Raw genomic sequence first — 24,685 nt, forward strand, 5'->3', positions numbered from 1 at the left:
ATTTATAAAATCGGAGTAGTGCTGCCAACTATCAGCACAGAGAATTGTGTGAATCAAATGAGATAGTGTGGGCAAATTAGTACTGTATTTGCAAAGAGAACATATGTAAATAGGAAGGATTATTATTCTCTTTAATTTAGACCAATGCCAAAGTTAGTAATCTGTGCCCTGGTTATTTTAACTCAATGTTTACCACCCTATTTTTTTTTTTAAATCAAGACTCAAGGGCATAATTGGATTATGCTCAGTGCCTGGTGTGAAGTTTATAATTCTACCCTTTTTCTATTCAGGAGAGTATTTTGGAGTGTCAGTGAACAAAAAAAGATGTTATCGCAAGGCTTTTCTTGAATTCTTACTAATTTATGAAGAAGGTAGATGATGTGTGTATTTTTCACTTTCCCATTGCTGGTACTGAACACCTGACACCCATTACATAGAGATTCATTTTGGCTCACACTTGCCAGTGGGCTCAGTCCATGGTCAGCTGGCTCCAAGGTGAAAGGGTGTGGTGAAGGGAACCTCACACTTCTTGTTAACCAGGAAGTAGAGAGCAAAAGGGCAGAGCTGGGGACAAGAATGTATACGTCCGGGTTATGTCCCCAGTGACCCTCTTCCAACAAGGCCAAGTTAAACTCAAACTATAACATTCTTCCCTGGCCTCCAAGAGGCTCATGTCCCTGTCAGTGTATAAAATGCATTTAGTCCATCTTAAAAGTTGGCTTTGCCGATTTTTGCTCTTAATGCTTATTCAGCTATCAGTACCCATTGTCACAGTCTGAACATTGGCCTGCCTTGAAATTTCCTCCACCAGATTGATTAGTCCACTGCCTTTATATTGAGCCTTTTACAAAGTCTTAGGATGGGGTAAAATGAAGACAGTTTGTTTGCCAGAATAAAACATGCATGGCCTCTAGTTGAGTTTCCAATATGCTCTTTATTTCCCTTTGAAACCTCATAATGCTGGATTTTATTGTCAGCATTCTTATCAGTATTCTGGTCTTTTCAGCTCTAGCCAAAATGACCCATTAAACATGTCTTACAGCATTTTAGGGCTTTCTAGCCAGCCTCTCTAAACCTTTCCAGATTTTTCCTATACAACACTTTCAAAGGCTTCTATATCCCATGGTCAGGTATAGTCCAGTAACACCCCTGCTCCTAGTACCAATTTTCTGTGTTAGTCAGCTTTCCCCTGACTTGGAGAAAATGCTCACTACCTGAACTTACAGGAGGAGTGATTTATGTTTCCAGTGAGGTCAACCCATGTTTGGCTGGCTCCAAGGTAGAAATGGCATGCTAGAACGGTGTGGCAGAGGAAAGTATGGCGGCCAAGAAGCAGAGAGCATGCTGGGAATATAGCTCAGTGGCACAATGCCTGCCTGGTAAGCACCAGGTCCTCAGTTTGAGGCCCAGTACAAAAAAAAAACAAAAAAACAAAAACAAAAAACCCCCAGAAAACAAAGGAAGGAACTAGAGGCAAGAATATAGGTTTACCAGTGTCTCACCCCTCCAACCAGGCCCCAACTCTGAACATGAGACTTTTGGGGAATATCTGAATCATAACAATGTATAATCTTTAGGAATTAACTTTCACTAGTAAAAGTGGATCTCACCATATCTCCACAACTAAAACAACATTAGTTGGGTGTGATAGCACATGCGTTCAGGAGGCTGAGGCAGGAGGATTACTGCAAGTTTGAGGCCAGCCTGGGCTACAAAATGAGTTCAAGGCCAGCCTAAACCACATAGCAAAACACTCTGTCTCAAAAAGACAAAAAAAAGTAAGTAAACAAATATAAACAGCAACATTTATGGGCCCGTGTTGATGGGAGGCTCACTCTGTGCTGCGCACTCTCCTAAGTGTTTTGGCGTGCTCGTTTATTTGTTTCTCATCTCAGCTATCTAAAGTAGGTACCGTTGGGCCAGGGAGATAGCTCAGCAGCAGTGCCTGCCTAGCAAGTGCAAAGTACTGAGTTTGATTTCTGATACCAAAAACAAAATAAAGTCAAATAAAATAAAATAAAATAAAGTAGATGCTGTTATGTGAGGAAACTGAGGCCCAGAGAGATGATGTAATTTATTGTAGTCGTACAGCCAAAAAGGATTTGAGATTGAACCCAGACTCTGGTGCTGTAGAAAGCAGGAGGCTGTGGGCTGGGAGGCAGCTCTGCGGCTCACCAGTCATGTGACTGGGCGCAGCCAGTGGATTGGGGTATGGAACAGTTGGCTGCACTGTAGGCGAGGTTGGGCAGCAGCTAGGCTAGCTTCCTGTCTGTGCATGGGGAGAGGTCTCGCATGGTTACCTGGCTGTCTCTGCCTACTTCAGCAGAGTTCTCCCGCCCAGCCTCTGTCAGTGAGAACCATGATGCAGGGCCTGATGGTGACAAGCCAGAGGAGGATGCTGAGTCTGGAGGGCGGCGTTCGGAGGCTGAGGAGGGGGAGGTCAGGACCCCCACCAAGATCAAAGAACTAAAGGTAAGCGCCTAGGGTTTTCTATCTTCTACCCTGGAGATTGGGAAGCTGACCTGAGATCTAGGCTCGGTGGTCAAGTACCTTTGCTACCTGGTGCCTTCTGGACAGGGCCTTGCCCTTGGATGGTACACAGCACCTAGACATCCAGGGGGTGGGAATAAGGGTGGGCTCTTCCTTCCTTTTGCCCAGATGTTCCAGTGGCTGCTTGTCCCCTGGAGGACTTGGCTCCCTGTGGTTCCCTCATCCTCTGCCCCCTTTCTATGATCTGGCTCTGTGTCACCCCTTCCACCCCACACATGATCAGAAGCCATGAGGGTCCTCGCAGAGTAAGGTGCAGGTGTCTCCTTCCTGCTGCACCCTGCACTCAAAGCAACACACACACACACACACACACACACACACACACACACACACACCAGGATGTGCTCCTGCAGGAATGTGCAGCCTCAGGCGCACATGTACTCACCCTCAGACTCATGCCCTCCCAGACACACAAGACAGGGGCTTGCCTGGGCTGGACATGGCTTCCTCCTGCTAGAGGGGTAAAGCAGCTTTATTTCCACCATGCAATTCTGCCGTGTGAGCACAGGCTCCTGAACACACACCTACTGCAGCCAGAAGCAGGAAACCTCAGACACACTGACGCTGTCCACCTGCCAAGTTAGGCTCTGCCCACTTGGCCTCCAGCCATGCCACCCCTTCTTTGCCTTTCTGGGACAGTCCCTGCTTCCCACCCTTGCCTCCTTCCAGCTATCCCATAGTCCTGTGGGTGACTCAGAAAATTCCCCAGCTTGCCCTTCTTGGTTGGGTGGAGTGTGCTGGGCTGTCTTGCTGCACCAGGCCAGCCGCGGTATCTCAGTCCATTTGCTCTACTGACTCTGCTGGTTCCTTTCCCTCCTACCACATCCCGCTAGCCGGAGCAGGAAACCACGCCAAGACACAAGCAGGAGGTACTGCATGGGACCTGTTTCTCCCTACCCAACCATTCAGCTCCGCAGCGCATTTGTCACCACCTTATAGTCACTAATGCCTATTCCCAGCACCAGCTCATCTTTAGCTTCATCTCTGCCCACCCCCGCCATCCCCCTCCCCAGTCTTCCTTACCCCTCATCAAGATCATCTCTCCAGCTCCCTGCTCAGACTCCACTCCCAGCAGCCATCTCTCCTCCCTCCTGTCGCCTACCACCCTCCACCCATCCTCACACTCAGCCCCTCCAGGATACCTTGAACCCCATGCTTGCTTTTCACCTGCTGACCACCCCACCTATGTCCACGGGCTCTTCCAGGCCATTCTGTGCTTCCGTGTAGCTCATCTGCCCCCTCCTCCCACCTCCCACTCTGATCCTTCCTTAGACTCATCTCCCCCACAGCACTGTTCGGTCATGCCTCCATCTCATGTGTGTCCTCACTCAAAGCTTCTTTTGTATCTCTTGGCAACCAGATGTGGAAGTGGGGGGCTGGGGTGGGGAGGGAGGAGCTCTTGGAGTCCTTCTTTGTCTGCTTAGACTCTGGGTCTGCTCCCTCCTGGGTAGACTGTTGCTGCCTCCATCAAAAACCTCATTTCTGATCTCTTCTTCTCTTTTATTGCTTCTCTCCTTGGCGCTCACCACTTCTTCCTGTTTACAATCTGCAAACTTCATTGGAGTTTTGAATGCAGAAGAAGGGCATTTTCGCTGCTGAGAGAAAGAGCCAAGGGCTAGCCCATAGCTCAGGTTCTTTGAGGGTCTTAGGAAGGTCTCTTTAGGCCCCGGGACCCCATCCACACAGCAAAGCATTCAGACAGATTTCTCCACCCCACATAACCCTCAGGGACTCTGCTGCTCCTTGCAGCCTTTGGGAACACAATAGGCTACAGCCTTATGGAACTAGCAAGCCAGTAAGGGATCGTCTCAGGTTGAGGCCCACCAGCCCAAACCTGCCCTGTGTGCAAACTCCATCAGACTTGAACTCTCAGACAAATATTGTCCTGCAGGCAGTTCATCCCTAGGAAAGAGGGAGATAGGCTACAGGTACAAAACAGATGTGTGGAAGGAAGTCTGAAGCCTTGGTGGGATCAGTTTCTTTCTAGAAGGAGCTTAGGAGACAATCACAGTGGATCCTTGGATGCCAGAGATAAGCCCAGCAGAAGACTCTAGCCTTGTCCAAGAGCAGGCTTACCTTCCTGGTAGTCCTCCCAGAGCCACCTTATCTGACTTTAATAAGCTGAGATTGTCCATTTTGTACCCTTGACAGGCTTACCATGAGTCTTCAGCCTTGCAGATAAGGTTCTCAAGCTGCCAGCCCACCAGCTGTGTCCCAGAAGCAGGCAGATATACAGCTTTGGCAGATCACTGCAGCTGGCCAAGCTGGACGTAGGCAGATGACTCCAGCATGCTGCACTGCATGAGCAGACCAGTGGTTTAATGAGTGCAGTGGCTCCAGCTGTACCTGACTCAGTTCTTACACCCAGCCCTGGAACTTGTCTTTTTTTTCTTTCTGGTTTCTAATTTTCCTAAACATCTTGCAGCATTCTCAGCTCTGTGTGGCTTTATATCACCCCATCTGCTATTGGCAAATCAGTACCCAGAGCCATCTTCAGGCTCTTGAAGGTGGAGAAGGTTATGGGTCATAGCATAGAAGGTTGCGCAGTCTCATCCTGGCCCCTGGTCCTGGGTGGGGGAGCAATACCCACTTTTCTACATGGCCTTGGTTATAGGCATTTCATCACTGTAGGCTTGCCCAGGGCCTAGGAAATTAATTGTACATGTTGGACTCAGAGGAGCCTAGACTGGACATCACTTAGTACAGGGGTCTGTGTCTGGGCCAGAGGTGAAAACCAGGGTCCAGGAGGAATCCGGGAGGCCATTGAGTATACTGCAGCAGCCCAATAAACAGGATCAAGGAGTTCTCACTCTGGTGGATCTTTGCTTTGGCTGTATCCAAAGAAATATTACTCTCAAATCTGACTACAGCTGAGCTCCTAGCACCCAACAGAACTTCACCTAGCCCTGAAGGCCTTGGGTTGAATTGAGTCTTCTGAAGTCAGGAGTCAGGCAGGGGAGAAGAGAAGGTGATTTGCTGGAGTCTCCTCTCTGTCATTCTAAGTGTCTTTTGGTCAGTGTCCTACTGGGGCTTTTGGTCCTTGCCCCACTTGGCTCCTAGGGCTGTTGAGAGAAAGACAGTATCAGTGAGGTAAATCACAATGTCACTGCTGCCACCATCCCTGCATCCTGCGTCGCCCACCCAGAGCTGTTCGCCTGACGCCGCTGTCCTCTTCATCCATCTCTAGTTCTTAGACAAGCCTGAGGATGTCCTGCTGAAGCATCAGGCCAGCATCAATGAGCTCAAGAGGACCCTGAAGGAGCCCAACAGCAAGCTGATCCACCGGGACCGGGACTGGGAGCGGGAGCGCAGGCTGCCCTCCTCGCCTGCCTCACCTTCGCCCAAGGGCACCCCTGAGAAAGCCAGCGAGGTAGGTCTCACCCCGAAGTCCTCAATAGAGACCTTGGATAAAGAGGTTTTGGGGGGTCACTGTGTAGTAACTTACATCAACCTCCACATGGTTACACTTCTCCTGTTGTTGCCTGCAGGGCTGGTAAGGCTAAGGGAGACAGATTCACCAAGTCTTGGAATTCTAGGTCCTTGGGACCACTCTGAAGCACAGAAAAGCTAAAATTGAGAGTAGTTTGGTGTACTCCCCTCCCTTCAGTCAGAATATAGTGGGAAGGAGCTATTATTAGAAATGAAAAAAAAAAAAAAAAAAGAAAGAAAGAAAGAAAGAAATGCCTATCCCAGGGCCTGCCCTCAGCCCTACTTGGTCAGCTTTTTGGTGGTAGAGTGCTGGAACTAGCATTTTAAGCAAGTGCTTTAGGTGACGATTTCCTTTCATATTAAACTTTGAGAATCTTCATAACTCTATCTAGGACCCACACCTTTTTGTGTGTGTTATGAAAATAATGAGGTCACGGTCCCTCTAGGAAAGTAGCCTCTTGAGTCTACTAGAGGAGGGATCCACCATATGAACTCCCCTGCTTCTGAGGCTTCAGAAGAAGACCCCACATGCCCACCTTTCAGAGTAGAAAATGTGGGGTATTTTTTTTTCTCAATTGAAAAAGAGATGAAGATTTGGGAAATTCCTCTATGTATAATCCCAAGCTCTTATTTTTAGCACATGCTAAATCTCAGCAATATTTACCCCAGTTTATACAAAAGCATTTTCTCTCTAGACCCACAGCTCACTGGTCTCAAATCCAGTGGTGGTGTAGACTTATGCTGCCTGGGTTTGAATTCTTGGCTTTCGTGCCTTCTACCTAGATGACTCTGGGCTTGCTACTTAGCTAATCTCTCTTGAGGTTGTGAGGATCAAAAGATACTGTGTGGAAGGAGAGCACTGTGATATGTTGGTGTCAAATATGTCTTACTTATTTCATTTTGAGAGTCCTTTATCAAAAAGGTCAACTTCAGAGTTACAACGACCCCTGGGACTTTCTTGGTTCAAGGTCTTCCTTTTACAAATAAGAACATTGAGACCTAAAAGGAAGAAAACATTTTCTAGTGCCATTCTAGCTAATAGCGGGACCATAAGCCACTTTTCTTGTGTCCCAGATCATCCTATTTGCCATTAAATCACAGCTGCCTCAAAGCCAGATCAAGTGTAAAGACCAGGCGCAGAGTGAGCTGTGTGCTGTGCTGTAGTACCCTGATGGCACAGCCAGAATCGAATTCAAAGAGCATTTGATTGAATCAGTACTTGCCATGGTCTGAGCCCACTAGATAACAGAGGGCTTTGCCTAGGGAGCTGGAAGCTCAGAGAAGCCCCTGGCTGCTGATTCACACAATGAGCGATGCTTTGGCGGCCTTTAAGGCTGGGGCCCTAGAATCTCGGCAGCTACTAAGACTTCTGTGGTTCCTGACACAACCAAAACACTTACTTGACTGGGCCTCTGGCTAATGTAGTGAACCAGTAAATAGCATCCCCTCTTCCTCCGCCTCCTGTGCTAGAGAGAAGATTGGCCAGTGTAACCTCTAATCAGTTCCAAAGTGACTAGGTCTAGACTTGGCTGGGGTGAAGAGCGATGCAGAATCAGCAGAAAGGCTCCAACTCCAGCAGAGGGAAAGGAGCATAGCTGAGCCCCAGGGTCTCAGAGCAGCCTGGTGTGGGGGGTGCCCCACCTGCTGGTGATAGTTGGCACTGCTAGAAGATGGGTTTTATTCCGCAGTAGTTTTATTCCACAGTAGTCTCTGTTGTTGGAAAGAATTACAGTACAGAGCCCACCTTGGAGTTATGGACCATTTATAAGATGGTTTACAGGATTCCTTGGCATTTAGGGGTCCTTGAAGGCTTGAGAGATATCGAGGAGCCGTAGACAAGGACTTGACTGGGTCCCTAGGTGAATAAGCTCTCATTTCTGAGCCTCATTGCCTAGCTCATCTAAAGGGGACCAAAACTGCCATTCTTTAGGAAGGCTGAAACAATGAAATGAAAGCATATCACCAACAAAGACGCTCTGGACAGCCATGGGGCCATTGCTGACGGGGTTCAGAGTCCCTGATCCAAATATGGCTTATGGAGTTGGTCCCTCAAAGCCATATAATTCAGAATTCCTGGGAGCCTCCTCCCAGAGTTTATTGGGCCCTGTCTAGGCCAAGGGGAAAACAGTAGGAACTTGAACTGTATCCCATTTGCCAAATCCATGTTTTAAAGATAACCTTTAAAAAGGTATTATAACCCCAACTGAGGATTGAAATATAATCTAAGTCAGTGATACATGGGCAGATTTGGAATCAGGGTCCAAATGGTGTCACTCAAAACCCCCCAGAATGTTAGAAGGCAGGCCACGAGGGATGGGCTGCAGGCCACAGTACTGCTCACAGCCCACTGGGACTTCTGTCCCTGCCTTAGGGGGCTTGGAAGGGATGTCCCTGTCTGTCTTACCACAGAGAATGACTCCTTCCTGACCAGACGCATCGGCCCTAAGGATGTGGGACTTATAAAGCTGCGTTATTTGTGGACTCCATGTATATCTCTCTCCTGCTTTCTCTCCCTCTCTTCCTGTCTCTGTCTCTCCTTTACTTCCTCCCTCTCTCCTTTTCCTCTGGCCCTGGGCCTCCCCAGCAGTCCCAGAGGACCCAGGACGCCTCCCAGCAGGACTTGGTACCTGGAACAGCCGCAGGCTTGGAAGTGTTCACTCAGAAAAGCCTCGCAGCATCACCTGAGGTTACTGTCTTCACTTTCCTGTGCCCCTTCCACCCAGGGCCTGCTCCCCACCCTGATCTACCCTTTGGGATCTTAAAAAAGCCATTATGTGGGGTGAGGGGAATGGACCAGACCATGCCTTGCACAGGGGGACAGGCTGGCCCATTTTCTTTCCACACTATAACCAGCGAGTGTCCTCCCCCCTCCACCCAGGGGTACATAAGAGCTAGCCCGTCTCCCTCATCCATTGCTTATAAGAAAGGTCAACACTGGAAAAACAGAGCAGCTGAATCACCTCCAGACTCAGAGGGATGGTAGATACCTCTTAGGCCCTGGTGAGGCAGGACACCCTGGACGCAGGCTCTGATCTCTCCATGTGGGGTTAAGGATCACGGCCCTGAATGCCTCCCACCCTAGCTCTTGTCTCTGTTTAGAAGCCTGGAAAGGTCTAGCAGTAGTTGGTTGGAGTGTGGCCTTCCAGGCAGCCTCTGCCTCCAGCGCTCCAAACTCCTCTAGGCTTGGGTCTGTCAGGATATTCAGGTGGACAAAATTGGGCATCTTTCTTCTAAGAGTATCATTGGGTTTGCAGAAGTATTGATCAGGCAAGCATCATAAGTGAGGAGGGCACTGCTTCTGGGCCCAGGCTGAGGGTTCTTGGAACTTCCTATGGATGCAGAGTAGGAAACCCAGGCACTAGCAGCAAGAGGCACATCTTCCTTGTCCACTGGGATTTCATAGACCGTCAGGGTTGGAAGTTCTGAACAGCTGTGGAGGCTGGTGTTTTTTTTGTTTTTTGTTTTTTGTTTTTTTGGGTTTTTTTGAGACAGGGTCTTGCTATACAGTTCAGACTGTCCTTGAACTCTCAGTGATCCTTCTGCCTCAGCCTTCTGAGCGCTGGGATTACAGGCATGCACCACCATGCCCAGTAGCTGGGGAAGTTTTTGTCTCCTAGTCTCTGTTGGCATAGTGTGTGGGGGAAGGTCATATACCTTTTTGTTTTCATGGAGAAAATTTCTGTAGCTGCTACAGATGTGTTGTAACTATAAGAAAGATGCTAGTCACCCATAGATATGATAAAATAGAAATCACATCTTTCCTTGTAAAATAAAACTAAAATTATTAGCACTCTTTGAGGGGTAGTAGAATAGGAGTCTGTAGCATCCTAAGGCCAAAGGCATAGTGAGGTCGTGTAGCCCAGAGATGCTCCAAGAACTGGCAGGTGCCCTTCCTGGGAGCGGTGCTCTCTGTACCCGCTTCCTCAGCATCCTGCCAGCTGTTTCTCAGCCTTTCCACAGAGGGGGTGCACCTGTCCTGATGGTAGCTCATTTTGTTTTTAGACATCAATTAGAAAGCCTTCTTTGTATTAGCTGAAAAAACTGCTCTTCTGCGTCAGCAGCCTGTCAGCCTCCATCTACCCTCTGGTGCCCACAAATTTGCTCTGCAGCCCCCCACCCCAAGCTACCCTCAGACAACTGAATGCCTCCTCTCCCCCGAACACTCCCAGCCCATTCAGTGATTGTTCTGGGAAGTGGTTTCTAGAAGGCCTTTCTGTGAAGAGCAAGGCCCAAAACATGACGTGAGCTCTAGCATCAGCACAGCTGCCTGGTTGGAATTTCTTCTGTATTTTATGTGGAACCCAACCTGGCTTTTTCCTGTCTCCTGATCCAGGCCCTGGGCTGACATGGAATCCCAAGCAGATGGCCAAGGGTGCTCTGAACAAGACACTGAGAGTCTTTGCTCAGTGCTCTGACTTTGTTCCGTCTTGTGAAGGGGGCAAAGCGTGGTTCCACCAGTGTTTTGGCCCTAGAGAAGTTTTTCATTCAGTCTTTTTGCTTCTTCTTCAGTATTCTACCTACCTGCTTCTACATATTAGCAGTAGAACCCCTTCCTCCAAAACTACTCGCTCTGGTCTTATGCAAGTCACCCTCCCCTCTGGGTGCCTCCAGTTCTTCTTCAGAAATGAGGTAACACTGTCTGCATCACTGGTTGCCAATCAGATTAAATTCGGTAACTTAGACCAAGCGCTGGCGTGGTGCAGTACCTAATAACCAATGTTACCATGTATTTCCCTTTCTCTGCCTGCAGACTTTTTCTTTCCATTCTATGCCAGCTCCCACCCCACACACTTTTTGCTTATCTAACCTGGTTACTAATTAGAACTAGGGAAGAAATGGTCCAGAAGGGGTCTTATTGAGCAGCTTTGGCCCTCATTGGCAGGCTGATGATGTTAGTAAGAGCTGAAATGTAAACAGGAAAAAGATCCTGCCTGCCTCCCAAGGAAAAGAGACCTGGCTTCTGTGAGCTCACACAGCTCCTGCCTCTGATGGCTCAAGTGCTGTGGTGCTGAAGGTCTGATGGTCTGAAACAAAAATCTCAGAAACCTACTCCAGACTTGGTCAGGACCTTCCCCTTCCTTTTATTTATTTCTTGTTGCTCCTCCTAATGAGGTCTGGTTCCTGCTTATCATGGATATGTGATTTGCTAAAATGGAGTGAAGCGAAAGGGCTTACAGTACTCCTGTGACCACTTATCCTCTAGCTCTTGTGGGATTGACAGTCGCCTCACTGAGTGATAGCCTGAAGGTCATATAGACCTTCCCCCTCCTGTTGACCAGACCCATTTTGGGCACATCCTATCACATAGGCAGCTAGGCTTCATGGAGTGGTGCCAGATGCCTGTAATCCCAGCACTAGGGACGCTGAGACAGGAGGATCACTCCAAGTCTGAACTGCATAGCAAGACCCTGTATCACATAAATAAATTTTTCAGAAAATATTTTGTGGGGAAAAAGTGTTTGGTGGCCCAAGAAGAGATTAAAACCTCAATGGCCTTCCTGCTTCTTTAATGATTCTAGATGTCCATTATCCTCTCCTAAGTACTATTTGAAGAGCTGGGGTAGAGGACAACATTCTGCAGATAGTTTGGCAGCGCCACTTTCTGGTCCTCCTGGCCCCTGCTCATTCTTGGGTCTGTAGGTGTTTCCCTTCTATGGTGTGTTCTGGTTAGTCCTCCCATACTCCGTGAGTTTGGTTAGAATTCTCCGAAAATAGGTCTTGGTATTTGTTTCCTTTGGATTGAACCCCACAGTGTTCAAGCCTGTAAGCTATCACATTGAATGATGCTAATCTGCCCATTTGTTATCTGTGCTGTTAGTAATCTGCTTCTTTCCTAGAAGCTCTTCTAGAAAGTTCCAAGTTCAGGCTGTGGCCTATGGGACTGCACTCCCGATTCTTCCCCTTAGCTTGTGATTTTCCCCTCAGCTCATGGTTGGCACCCATGTTCCAAGGTTGTGAAATAAGTCAGCAAAGATCTCAGGCATCAGAAGTCAGGCATTCTCTTCCTAATTCTGCCACCAACAAATAGTGATCGTGGCCAAGTCATTGACCTTTTCCAGGCCTCAGTTCCTCCCATTCACAGAATAGGAGATTAGACTGGATAATGTCTTAAGTGCTTTTTCAGCTGTAGCATTCAAAGATTCCTGATAATGTAAGTACTTTCCTCCTGAGAGTGGCAATTATTTTATTAAAAGAGGAAGAGTCCTAACCCACCCATGGATCTCCCCTTTCCCATTGTTAACATGGGTAGAACATGATAACTTGTCCTTTTTTCTTAATTTGGGAACAGTAGTTGAGAAGGGTTGTCAGTTTGGGGGGTCTTGATGGGAAGAATAGCCTTGATGGGTATGACTGCCATCAACACGCCTCTCCCTGGCTGGTTCTGGGGACATGCCATCCTACTGTGGATTGGTGGTAGATTGGTCCCTTCTTCAGAGGGAAATGTGACCCACCCTTAGGTGCATGCTATTTTATATTAACTCTTCTTGCTCCAATTGAAACACAGGGTTCGGAGCATTGGGTTTTTATAGAAAGAGAGTACACTAGGCCAGAAGAACTCAGTTTCCTAACAGTGGCAACCACACAGCAGGAAGAAAGTGAGGCATTCCTTGCCGATATCCTTGCTGATGGCAGACTCTCCAAGGTAGACATTTTGGTGGACAAGTTCAAAGTCGAAGTGGCCACTGAAGAAATGGTGGAAACCAGAAGAGCAGACACTCAGCAGAAGGGGAAAATGATCACAAGTCCAGAAGACATTGAGTCAGTGTGGAAAGAAGGCCCCTGGGTTGGGGGAGACTCAGCTGGGGCTGCCTGGGCTGTGGGCTGCATGTTGGCAGATACACCCCTCGAGGGCTCTGAGCCCAGGATGGGAGCCAGTGAGGCACCCATTAGGAATTGCCACATCTCCGATGGTCATCCGGATCACCAGGGAGAGCTAAGGAAGGGGCCGCAGCAGCTGAAGACTTTTGGAAGACCCATTCCTACAGACACCAGGCCAGCAGAGATGGACATCTCTTCTCCAGGCTCAGACAAAACGGGGTTCCACTCATTTCTGTTGGATCCAGTCCATGCCGAGGCCAGAGCTGACTCAAGTGATGAGACTGATACCTCCATTGCAGAGAGGAGCTTCTATCCAAACTATGAAGGAAAAGATTCTGAAGACCAAGTCCTCCTTCCGCCCATGGAAGAGGGAGAAGAGCACCTGGATGCCTTTCCTGAAGGTGAGACTAGGCGGGAGTTGTCGATGGAGCTCCTAGACAGCCTGGAGCTGAATTCCTCAGAACAGGTGGTCTCTGCTGCAACCTTTGGCAGGAACAAGGATGAAGCCCATGAGATTTCCTCAGAGGAAGGGCACAAGTCTCTCAGGAGCCATGCAAGACCAGATGATCTGCAGGAACCTTCTACAGAGCAGACATTTGCTGAGGACTGGGAAGAAGCCCAGTCAGAGGTGGAAGGAGAGTTTATCCACCCAACAGCCAGTGCAGCCAAAGAGGGAGAGACCCATGAGAATGGAGATTTAATGGAAAAGGCTGAGAAAAGTCCCCCAACAAGATTAAAGAACCACTTCCCTCATGGAGTAGGGGGTGTGCACCTTGATGCCCAGGCTTGTGCCCTACTTTGGACTATCCCTCCTCATGTTAGAAAGCCAGACAAACCAGAGAGAGGCAACTTCCTGGCCAAAGAGAAGGGAGCAGATCATACCCAAGCCAGAGAACCTGAGACTGGCAACTACAAGGCCTCAGCATTCCTTCACACAGTGGTGGTCCCCCCCTTGTCAACTTCCTCTGGTCACTCAGACGCTCTGATAGCTCTGGAAGACTCTTCTCTAAGCTCAGTTCCTCAGGGGTCAGGGGAACCATCAGAGCTTGGGGATCCCTTTGGACATCAGCTCCCTATGTATCTCAAATGTGTCCATCCTCCTAAAGAAAGTCTGGAGGCCAAGGACCAAGTCAGGTTGACTGTGTCACTTAACACAGGAGGTGACCGAAGGGCACCTCCAGTTGTCAGTAGAAAACCCAAAGTTATCCCTGGAGAAGTTGAGGGCGTCACACCCCTGGGGTTGAAGTTCCCTTTGGGGAAGCAAAAAGAGATGACCTCTTTCCAGGCTGGGGTCCAAGAGGGCTCCCTGGAAGACATCAGCAAGACTTCAGTGGCCAATAAAATTCGGATATTTGAGACGCATGGAGTTGAGGTTCGCCGGGTCAGTCAGGGCGAAACAAAGGTCTTTTCGAATGAACCTTCAGAGGCCTCCCCAGGACAGGTAGAGCAACAGTGGAGTAAGCTTTTAGACCTGGGCTCCATGCAACTCCAGCCCCCAGGGCACCTTGCCAGTCCCAAAACTACAGATTCCTCCATGATGCCTCTGGCTAACAGACACTTTGTGGAAGGCATTTCAACCACATGCCACCAGGAGAGATGCCCAGAACTGGAGCTCATGTCCCTCGATTCGGGCTGCAAAACCACGCTGGAGGAAACCACTGGGGTAACTGGCCATGTGAGCCTCTGCTCCCACTGTGCCCCCTACCCATGGGGGCTAACCGCATGCCAAGTAGCTCTTTAGAAGCATGTTTCAGTGGCCCCTCATCATTACTGCAACCTGAGGCTGCTTGTCTATCCCTTTGAGGTCTTTTTCCTAAATGGGCCAAGAATAGCCCAGGCTAAAGGATGGGATCATCTGCTTGGTCCATGTTAGCTTGGCCACAGAGACGCTCAGCTTTTGGTATAACCTGGTGCCCAGAGGGTTGCATAACCCCCATTGAGAAGGTTCTACCACCAGCAGCAAATTAGGTACAGTACTCGCTTTGCCTTGCTGTTCCCACCTGCTAGACTCCTCCTACCTGTCTTGCTTGGCTTATCCAGTGATCTATCTTCATCCTTTCCCATCCCTGGTCTCCTGCCTGGTGGAAGCTGGCAGGCCAGAGCTTTCCATCCTCCACTCTGATTTCCTCTCAAGTGTCTTTCTGCCTCCTTAAGACTAACTGTCTTCTCTAATCCAGAACAAATCCGGAGATGCGGTCAGGGAAGAGCAGCACATCACCAGCTTAGCAGCAAACGCCCCTGGGAAGGGGGGGCGCCTGAGATTCGCCAGCCCCTCAGGCTTTCAGGTCTCTGCAGTCCCTCTGTGCCCTGATGACCCAGTCATCTTCACCTGGCCAGAATGCATCGCTCCTTAGATCCCCACCTGCTCTAGCAGCGCCCGCCTGTGGCTGCTCAACTCTGGCTTGTCTGGAATGCATTCCTCACACCTCTCGAACTTCCAGAAACTGGCTAAATGGAGGCTCGTTTAGCAAGTGAATCTCTAAGCACACTGAATCTCCAGAACTGAAGCTGAGTTTTAAAAAAACATATATATCATGTATGTTAGATTGGTCTTTAAAAAAAAAAATGTCATGAACCAGCCAAAAATGTACGTGTGTGTTTAATCCCCGACAGGCCAGTTGAGAGGTATGTATGTTGGATAAGAATTGCTGGTTTCCCTTAGGCATTTCCTTGACCTGCTGTTGTCAATTACACTGATGGGACCAGAACCTTCTCTCCATGGCCGTCTGTGGCACACGCATGGAGTGCGAGGCTCCCAGGAAGCTGGTGCCCACAGGGCCTGGCCCTGTACCACTCCTCCCCCTGGTTGGTGCTCACCGCCCCCAACGGAGATTCAGTGGAATTGACAAGCCATGCTGGCTTCCTGTGTTCTTCAAGCTCCTGGCTCCAGCCTCTGCCTCCTCTTCTGGGCTTCCCCGAGTCCCCAGCCTTCTTCTTTGTTTTTTGATGTCACTCGCATGGATGGGCCTGTAGTCCGGGCTTCCATCCCTGCCTTTTGTGCAGTGGTGCTTCTAACAGGCTCCTGGATCTGGGCCTGGATGGAGCCTCCTGTCCAGGATGCTCTGGCAGGACATTTGCTTTGTATTTGCTTTTGTCTTCGGTGTGAAACCCTCAAGAAGGAGCAGCTTACTCTTAAGAAGTTTTTGGATTATTATTTTCTTTAATGCTTTGTGTAATTTCAAAGAACCTTTTCTGGGGGTGTTTTCTGTTTTCTGACCCGCTCTTCCATTCAGGACATCAGCACAGCCCCGAGGTTTCTTCTGACATTCACCATCTTGATTTCTCTCTTTCTCTCTCCCCACCCCACACCCCCATTCTTCTGATTTTATCTGGCCTTAGAGAGCAGGGCTGAGGGAGGGCTCGGAGGAGAAAGTCAAACCACCACGCCCCCGGGCCCCAGAAAGTGACACAGGAGACGAGGACCAGGACCAGGAGAGGGACGCAGTGTTCCTGAAGGACAGCCACCTGGCCATTGAACGCAAGTGCTCCAGCATCACGGTCAGCTCTACGTCCAGCCTGGAGGCTGAGGTGGACTTCACAGTGATCGGCGACTATCACGGCAGCGCCTTTGAAGACTTCTCCCGCAGCCTGCCTGAGCTTGACCGGGACAAAAGTGACTCGGAAACAGAGGGCCTGGTGTTCTCCCGGGATCTCAAGGGACCTCCCAGCCAGGATGATGAGTCTGGGGGAATTGAGGACAGCCCAGAACGAGGGGCTTGCTCCACCCCGGATATGCCCCAGTTTGAGGTACAGTGGAGCTTCATGGAGACCTGGGCCCACGCGAGCACTGCATGCTCAAAGGGCCCTGGGCCACGTGTAAGAAGACCAAGCATCCAGCTGCAGCCTGAAGCTGTCTCGTGTTGCATGACTGCCCCGTGCAGAACAGCATGGTTCTGTGCCCGCATGTTTGCCATGTCAGTTTCCCCCTAACTTCTAGCTCTCCGGTGTTTTAACCCCGTGACCCACCCCATTGCTTGCTGAGGTCAAGCGATGACAGGCACTCCCGTCTTCCTCAGCCCCTCATCTCCCTGCCTGTGTTGCATGGCACCTGCAGAGAGCATGCGTCTCTGGACTCTCAGAGGTCCTGTAGCTTGGTCTGAAACTTGAATGGCTTTTCCTGATCTAGGCCCAGGTTCCTTGCTTCCCTGAGGCCTGGGCTTCCTGGAGAATCCATCAGGTCCTGGGGACTCAGGGTGGTAGTGGAAACTGCTGGAGAAGAAGAAATCCAGTCCTCGAGGAGGACACAGGTGACAGATGGTGTCGGGGCCTCCCTGCTTTGTGGCTCCCCCTGTAGAGTTACAGAGAGGTCTTTTTTAAACTTATCTCTTTTCTGTGATATTCATTTGCCACCTCACCTCTTCTAGCCAAGCCTCTTCCACATTCCCAGGCAGTGAAATACCAGCTCATCCATTCACTCTATGCTGTACCCTCAGGATAGAGTTTGTCCACTCTTTCTGTGCCCTGTAAACTTACTGTGACCCAAGACAGAGCCTATATGTCATTTTCCCTGGCACGTGCTTTCCTGGCCACCATGCCTCTACCCCATCCCTCGCCTCTACCCCATAATGCCTCTGCTCCAGCATTGTCCGATGCACTCAGAGCAGTGGCTGCAGGGTCTCCTGTCCCACCAGCTCCTGTAAACCTGACACATACTCAGTGCTAAGAGGTGGCTTAGATAAATGGCTTCTACCACAGGGCTACAACCATCTCTAAGGATCCTGCCCCTGCTTATGTGAAAGCCTGAAGTACACATAGCCATAAAGTAGGCCTAGTGGAGGATTCACAAGACTGATGATCATTTAGCTGAAGACTCTTAAGGTACAGATTGTGAACTGCCAGCCTCAAGCTAGATCTAGCCACCAGATGTGTTTTCTTTGACTCTGATTTAAAACTCATGGCATTGAGTATAAAATCTGGGGCTTTCCATGTCATGAAAAATCAGATAGTTTAGTTCCTCAGGGCCATGGCAACAGTTGGACAAATTTGAGTGGAATCCTGCATGCTCTCCACAGTCTTCTCTACACCCTCACCTCCTGCATACTGGGGGATATTGAACCCAGGGCCTTACATACTGAGCTACATTACCAGCCCTTTTAAAATTTTTATTTTGAGACAGGCTCTCACAAAGATGCTAAATTTCCCAGGCTAGGCTTGAACTTGCAATCCTTCCACCTTAGCCTCTCATGCTTTACTATCTCCTGCCTGGCCTCCACGTGTGTGATCTGACTCTGAACGACAGCTCAAATGAAGCAGCCAATGACAGAAGCTTAGCTGCTGGGGTCTTTCTGGCTTCAGCGATGTTATGTATGTAAGGAAAACATTTAGTGTGTTTGTAACACACCAAATACTTACAAATGGAATTGTAAGTGTCATGTTAGTGATTGTCTAAAACAACATGCAGACCCCTGGCAGTGTTGCAGTGGCAGAGCGTGGGGCAGGCCTGCCTGGGGCTGGTGGTGGCCCTGGCTTTCCCCTTGAGCTGTTTGTCTGTGACGTCATACCATACCTCTTCTTCCCTGACCTGATGCCCTTGCAGAGACCTGGCCAGCTGAGGGGTAGGAGATAATTTGCCAGTCCTATACCATAATTATCTTTGAGCAGGAGTCTTGCTCCTGAGTTATAAAGTGTTCCCCTTCATCCCCCTGTAGCCCGTGAAAACAGAAACCATGACCGTCAGCAGCCTGGCTATCAGGAAGAAGATTGAGCCAGAGGCCGTACTTCAGAGCAGAGTCTCCACTGTGGACCACACACAGGTAGCCTGGGCCTTCCACTGTGTCCTGACCACAGGCATCGGGTATTGGGAATTGGGGTCCTAACTGCCCCAGTCAAGCCCCTCAGCCATCCACTCCAGCTTCCCCCCTTTTAATCCCAGTGCTTTTCTGAGTGTCACTGTCCTCCCTGAGCTCCAGAGGTGGGAGGAGTTGGGTAGGCTACACTGCTTGACTATACTATTTTTTTTTTTTAACAGTGATCTTGCCAAGCTGACCTTAAACTCATGATTCTTCTATCTTTGTCTCCCAGGTAGCTGGGATTACAGGCATGTGCCACTGTATCTGGCTCCCAGAGCACCCTACTTAAAACCTTAATTTCCTCTTTCATAAAATGGGGTTGCGTCTGTGTCCTCATCCCTGGGAGTCTTGCCAGGACTCAGTGGGTTAAGACCCTGGTTTCACACTACTTGAGAGAACTAGAGAGATTTTTTTCCCAGGGTTGCTAAGAGAAGAAAGAAGGAGAAATCCCAATCTGGATTTAGTCTGAAAAGCTCACCCTGGGTCATTTTTTAATACATAGCAATTACTCATTAGATTGGTACAATGAACCAACTTGTGGTTATGGAGAGGCCTCAAAATTACTTGTTTTAGCCAGATGAAGCATACCCAGCAGCACCCTGGAGAGAACTCATACACAGACACGGATGCACTGCTTAAAGTACATTTCCTGTTTCCCGTGCCTGTGGATTGTAAGCTTTGAAAATTGAGATTATGTGCCTAAGAGATGTCTTCTTGGTTCTTCCTGGCTGGAAGAGCTGCAGCACTGGAGTCTTTCTTGTTCTGGTGAGCAGGCTTTATCTTCAGAATAAGAGTTTTGGATATAACTGCAGCGTAGGGCACTTGTCTAGCAGGCACAAGGTCCGGGGTTCAGTTTTTAGCACACATAGAGGGAGAGGAGAGAGGTGGGAGAGAGAGAGAGAAGAAAAGGAGAAAGAAAGGTAAAATAATGCTTAAATCAACAACGTGGGCAACTGTCATTTCCAGAATGTTCTGATTCCAATGGGCTGTGTGATTGTGGGTAAGCTACATTTTCTTTCTGGCCTATTTTGTCTTAGTATCTTTTTTTTTTTTCATACAGAAAATGATAAAGAAACTTTTTGGAGATCACTCCCAGTTGGATTGTGCCTACCTTACTCCTTTTCTTCTTCTTCTTCTTCTTCTTCTTCTTCTTCTTCTTCTTCTTCTTCTTCTTCTTCTTCTTCTTCTTCTTCTTCTTCTTCTATTTCTCCTTCTCCTTCTTCTCTTTCTTCTCCTCCTTCTCCTTCTCCTTCTGTTTCTTTTTCTTCTTCTTTTATTTTTCTAGTACTGGGAGGTTGAACTCAAGACCTTCACACTCAGCTACATCCACAGTCTCCCCCAGTCTCTTTTATTTTTTGAATAGATTCTCACTAGGTAGTTAAATTATCCAGACTGAGTTCACACTCGCAATCCTTTGACCTCGGCCTCCCAGAATGCTGGGCTCCCAGGTGTGCACCAGCACACCCAGATCCTGCCTTACTTTTGTTCATCCCACTTAGGAAGCAATCCCTACTTCCTTTTACTGTCCCATTAGTGAAACCTGTGGTGATTTTTGTGCTTCAGTGAGCTTCCTCATTCATATTTCTTGGTGAACTTTTCAAAATTCATATCCAAAGGGAAAATATCTACAGATTTGTAGACCAAAGGTTATGTGCACTGAGATTTAGATAGAATTTGTCAAATTGGGAGTATTTTTTTTTCTTTGTCAAATAAAACAGTTGAAGTGAAGCAAGAGGCCTGAGAGGCCCCTCTAATTCTGTGTGGACCACCCTGTGCATGCTCACCACATGACTGTCGCTCTAATTGCAAATGCCATGAGCTCAGGTGATGGAAGCCACAGGATATCTGGCCCCCTCCATCTCTAACTCTTCCTCCTCTGGCCGGCAGGTTGATGGGAGCTCCCCACTCGGGAAGGAGTTCATGACAACCACCCCCTCCATCACCACAGAGACCATTTCGACCACCATGGTAAGTGGAATGCAGGAGGCTTCCCCCTTGGACTCCCAGCCTCGCCCCCTAAAATAGCCACATAACATGTGAATGTTGCCCAGCAAGCCCTCAACTGCCTTCATGACATCAGACATGAGACGTATAGTCCAAAGCGTATTGTCTAATACCTTAGTTAGCCCCAGACATGGATCAAACCAGTTTTTCCAATTGAATAATGGAGGAGGTGGAAGCCCTGAGACATCTCGGGTATGAGGTGTCTCAGCCACCAGGGGCTGAGGGAGGATACTACTATTTGGTTCGTAGAGTGCATGAATCTCATCAGAGATTTCACTGGGAAATCTCACCCTGTGGCTGCAGATCCTTGCTGGGGACCGCCTCTTGGTGGCCATGTGTCTTCTCCTTGCCATGGTCAGTAGATGGCAGTACTGAACCTGAGTTGGCCACAGGATTTCTGACTTTCCAAGGGACCTTGTGATTCTGCTCTTTGCTGTCTGGCCCATGAAGGGAGAGCCTTGGCCTCAGGTATCTGTACCTGTGAAATGAAAATAATCCTCATTCAGCCTAGTTCACAGGGCCTTTGATAATGAAATAGAACAGACAGCATTTGGCACAGAGGTTACGGGAGCAGGCAGTGTCCCAAGAACATTGAATGGATTATGAGACTGAGGTGGATGGTCTTTCTTCTACATCCTTTACTGATGAGGAAAGTGAAGCGCAGAGAGGTAAGGCGACTTACCCAAAGGCACATAACCAGTTAGTGCTAGCACCAGGTTAACTCCAGGTGTTCTGATACCAGAAGCCCCACTTTTAATGTCAGCCTCTCTACAGGTAGTAAGGCCCAATCCAGATCTCTCTTGAGCTATTCAGAGTTGTTGTTAGTTGCTTTTTCTTGCCAACCCCTTGACATACATATGAGAAGAGAATTCCATTAATTTAGATTCTTCAAGAGGTAAGTTTTGAATAAATAAACATTTTAGGGTCAATAAACCCCAATGAGTTACCAACTTGCACACTTGTCTCTTGTCACATAGTTCTTTCTCTCTCCTAACCTTTCACCGTGGGGCGTTGGTATCCTTGCAGAGCTAAATTTAAGTTTGTCTGTTTGGTGAGCAGGCAGTGATATCATCCCTCTACCCATCCATCCGCCCATCCATCCATCAATCCATCCATCCATTTGTTCCAAAAACATTGACGAGTCTACTGTCTGCCTGGTACAGAGATAGAGTTGAAGAAAACACACTGTCTGCCAGGATTTATTTCTTGACATTGTCACGAGCGCCTGTACCAGGTCATGTACTGTGCCACTGTCTCTAGGTCCTGGGTGCACAGTGGTGAACAAAGCCCAGCTCTCCCACTTCTTGACTGCATGACCTTGGGCAAGTCATCTGAGTCTCTCCAAGCCTCAGTTTCTGCTTCCATGGAGCAAGGGGAGTAATAGTACATACCTCAAAGGGATCATGTGAAGACGAACTAAAGTATCTACACAGAGCCCCAAGAGCACTGCCTAGCACATGGAAAGTGGTCTGTAGGTGTGAGATACCATTCTTTCTTTCTTTCCCTCCTGCAGTAGTATAATAAACTAGCCTGGGGGCCTGTTGGAGGGCTACCTCTGCCACGAGGAGCAGGGGAAGATGTTACCCAGGTGGGAACAGTTGAACTGTGCCTGAAGCCCAGGAGAAGGCATTTGAGGCAATGGGCAGAGCAGGTGGATGGGCAGGGGCAGGAGGGAGTACAATGTTTGGGGGAAAGACAGGTGGTCAGCAAAGCCAGGTGTCACATGTGTATAGGAGGAACATGGGGACAAGGAGGAGGAAAGAAGGGCCAGCGCTTACTGGACCTCCAGTGTCATGAATGAAGTTCAAGCTCCATTCTGGATACAATGGGGAGTCACATTTTTAAAGTGGGAGCATGATATCATCAATTATGTTTCTGCGACAGAAAGAGTAACAGAGTGTGTAAAGTATGGACTAGAGCATAAATTCTTTCCCTCCTCCTTCCTTCCCTTCTTCCTGCTTCTTTTCTTCCTTTACTAAATATTTATTGAACACCCACGATGTGTGAAATACTGTGCCAGGCACTGTGAAGACAGCTTCCCAAGCTCTGGGCCCACGCTGGAGAGAGACAGAAGAGAAGGTGGGGAAGTAGGGTAGGGGCTGGTGTCCAGCTGGGGCAGACCTAGATCAAAGAGGTGAGTGCCAAGGAAGACATGGGGTGCAGGAGGCATGGCAGGAGGGAAGTTCATAATTAGGTTGTTGGTAGAAGGCTGAGGTGACAGGAGGAAGTATGGGATGGGCATGCTGTTCCCTGGCCAGTGGCTCTCACAGTGTTATCCCTGGCACCTGTGAGAAAGGAAGATAGCCCTGCTTCAGACATCTTGACTCAGAAATTTGGGGGGGCCCAGCAGGTGTGATCCCCTTGACGCCTGACACCTCATAGAAACAGAAAGCACTCTTCATCTATCAGTGGAGGAGACAACTAGTTCTATTTGGGATTTGATGAGTGTGAGGTACCTATGGGACATTTCTGGGGAAAGGTGCTGGAGACAGTGGGTCCTAAAGGTCTAGGATTTGGGAAGATCTGGGATATAGGTAAAGGGGTCAGATCTGGGCTTCTCCAAGAGGTAGAAGAAGCTCTTGAGTGGCTGGCTGTGGTCTATGAGGGATTGCCTTGACCAGAGAAAGGCAGAAGAGACTGGCTGAAGGTCCTGGAGGGGTGGGAGGAGCAGTAGTACCCTTGTTCGAACAACTTGTGTCCCACTTAGTGGCCTCAGTTTTTAGTATGAAGGTGGAGGTAGAGCTTGTCCCCGGAAAAGGGAGCAGTGAGGGAAGATGAGGTTTCATGGGAGCCCAAGGAACAGTAGGATTCCAAGTGACCCTAAGCCAGAGAACAGAAGCAATGCATATGAAGCTGCCCTCGCATTCTGGGGTCCCAGTTGCCTCTGGCAAAGTATGTTGTGGTGACATGCTGAGTGATCAGGTGCCAGCAACCCCAGCTGGAAGCAAGAAAGAAGCAAGGAAGGGGTTTCTCCCCTGTTCCTTGGCAGGCCCAGATCTGGTGCCATGCACAGACCAGGACCAGGATCACATGGCCAAGGAGCTGCTGAATGGGCAGTGCTGGGCCCCTGGACAGACACAGCAGAACCCAGAGATGGTGCAGAAGTGGGAGGTAGCAGGGAGCTGTGTGCCTGCACAGTCTCGGGAAACTAAATCAGGGACCAAAGCGGGACCAGGAGGGCTGGCTCAAAAATGAGTCTCCAGGGTGGAGCAGTGCTACAGAACGCAAGTGTCTGTTGGACTTGGGGTCCTCCGGGAAGAGTATTAACTGCTAGCTGTACCACTAACTTGCTGGGCGACTTGAACAAACCACTTCACATGCTTCTCCACTCTTGTTTCTCTTCTATAAAACAGGACTAGCATAAGCAATTTCCTACAATTGTCATGAGGATCAAACAAATCATGGATGTAACATCCTTCAAAGACTGTCTAGCACAAATACTTAGAAAACCGTAGTTGTAATATTGTTAATTGTCAGCATTGCCTCTATATTTGTCCTACAGATTTCAGTTTGCAAAGCCATTAGCTTCATGAGGTATTTGTGGCAGTAAGCAGGGGGAACTACAGGGAAGAAGTGCTCTGCCCCAGGTCACATGGCTAGAACACGGCAGGGCCAGGACAAGAACCCATGTGGCCCAGCTCCTCCACTGTGCTTCTGGAGAGCAGTAAATACTTGTTCACCACAGTGTCCCTAACGCCAGGCACTCAGTAAATGTTTTCTTTTAATGAGTAACTGTGTTGAATAAGTGACTGTGCGAGTGAGTGTACAATCGTGTCTATGAATGAGCAGGCAAGGAGTGAATGAGAGAGACTGAACTGAATGATGCCTTCAGTTCTCTGCCTCTGTGTTACTACACAGCCTTGTGGCTGTGAGGGCCACGTGGCCACGTGCTCTGGCCATCCTGGGGGCCTGCCCACCTGAAACCTGGCCCTCTGAGTACTATTGTTTCCCCAGGAGAACAGTCTCAAGTCCGGGAAGGGGGCAGCTGCCATGATCCCAGGCCCACAGACGGTGGCCACGGAAATCCGTTCTCTTTCTCCGGTAAGTGGGCAGGGTCAGCTCAGGCTAGGGGTCTTGGAGCTGAGAACATGAGC

General features: G+C 49.0%; 1 protein-coding gene across 8 annotated transcripts in view; it reads left to right on the forward strand.

Moving 5' to 3' along the window:
- Epb41l1 (erythrocyte membrane protein band 4.1 like 1) overlaps positions 1-24,685 on the forward strand; it is a 123,812-nt gene that overhangs the window by 86,559 nt on the left and 12,568 nt on the right. Inside the window, exons 13-19 of one of the 8 annotated variants that reach the window (XM_004630877.2) lie at positions 2,324-2,472; positions 3,384-3,419; positions 5,738-5,920; positions 16,138-16,545; positions 18,447-18,551; positions 20,475-20,555; positions 24,546-24,632. In XM_004630877.2, coding sequence (XP_004630934.1) covers positions 2,324-2,472; positions 3,384-3,419; positions 5,738-5,920; positions 16,138-16,545; positions 18,447-18,551; positions 20,475-20,555; positions 24,546-24,632 — 1,049 coding nt within the window. The remainder of the gene's footprint in view (positions 1-2,323; positions 2,473-3,383; positions 3,420-5,737; positions 5,921-16,137; positions 16,546-18,446; positions 18,552-20,474; positions 20,556-24,545; positions 24,633-24,685) is intronic. The other 7 variants (XM_023714765.1, XM_023714766.1, XM_023714768.1 and 4 more) reach the window with 7 other exon arrangements.

Source organism: Octodon degus, unplaced genomic scaffold (assembly GCF_000260255.1).
Source record: "Octodon degus isolate 3935 unplaced genomic scaffold, OctDeg1.0 scaffold00037, whole genome shotgun sequence".
In the NCBI taxonomy this organism is placed as follows: Eukaryota; Metazoa; Chordata; class Mammalia; order Rodentia; family Octodontidae; genus Octodon; species Octodon degus.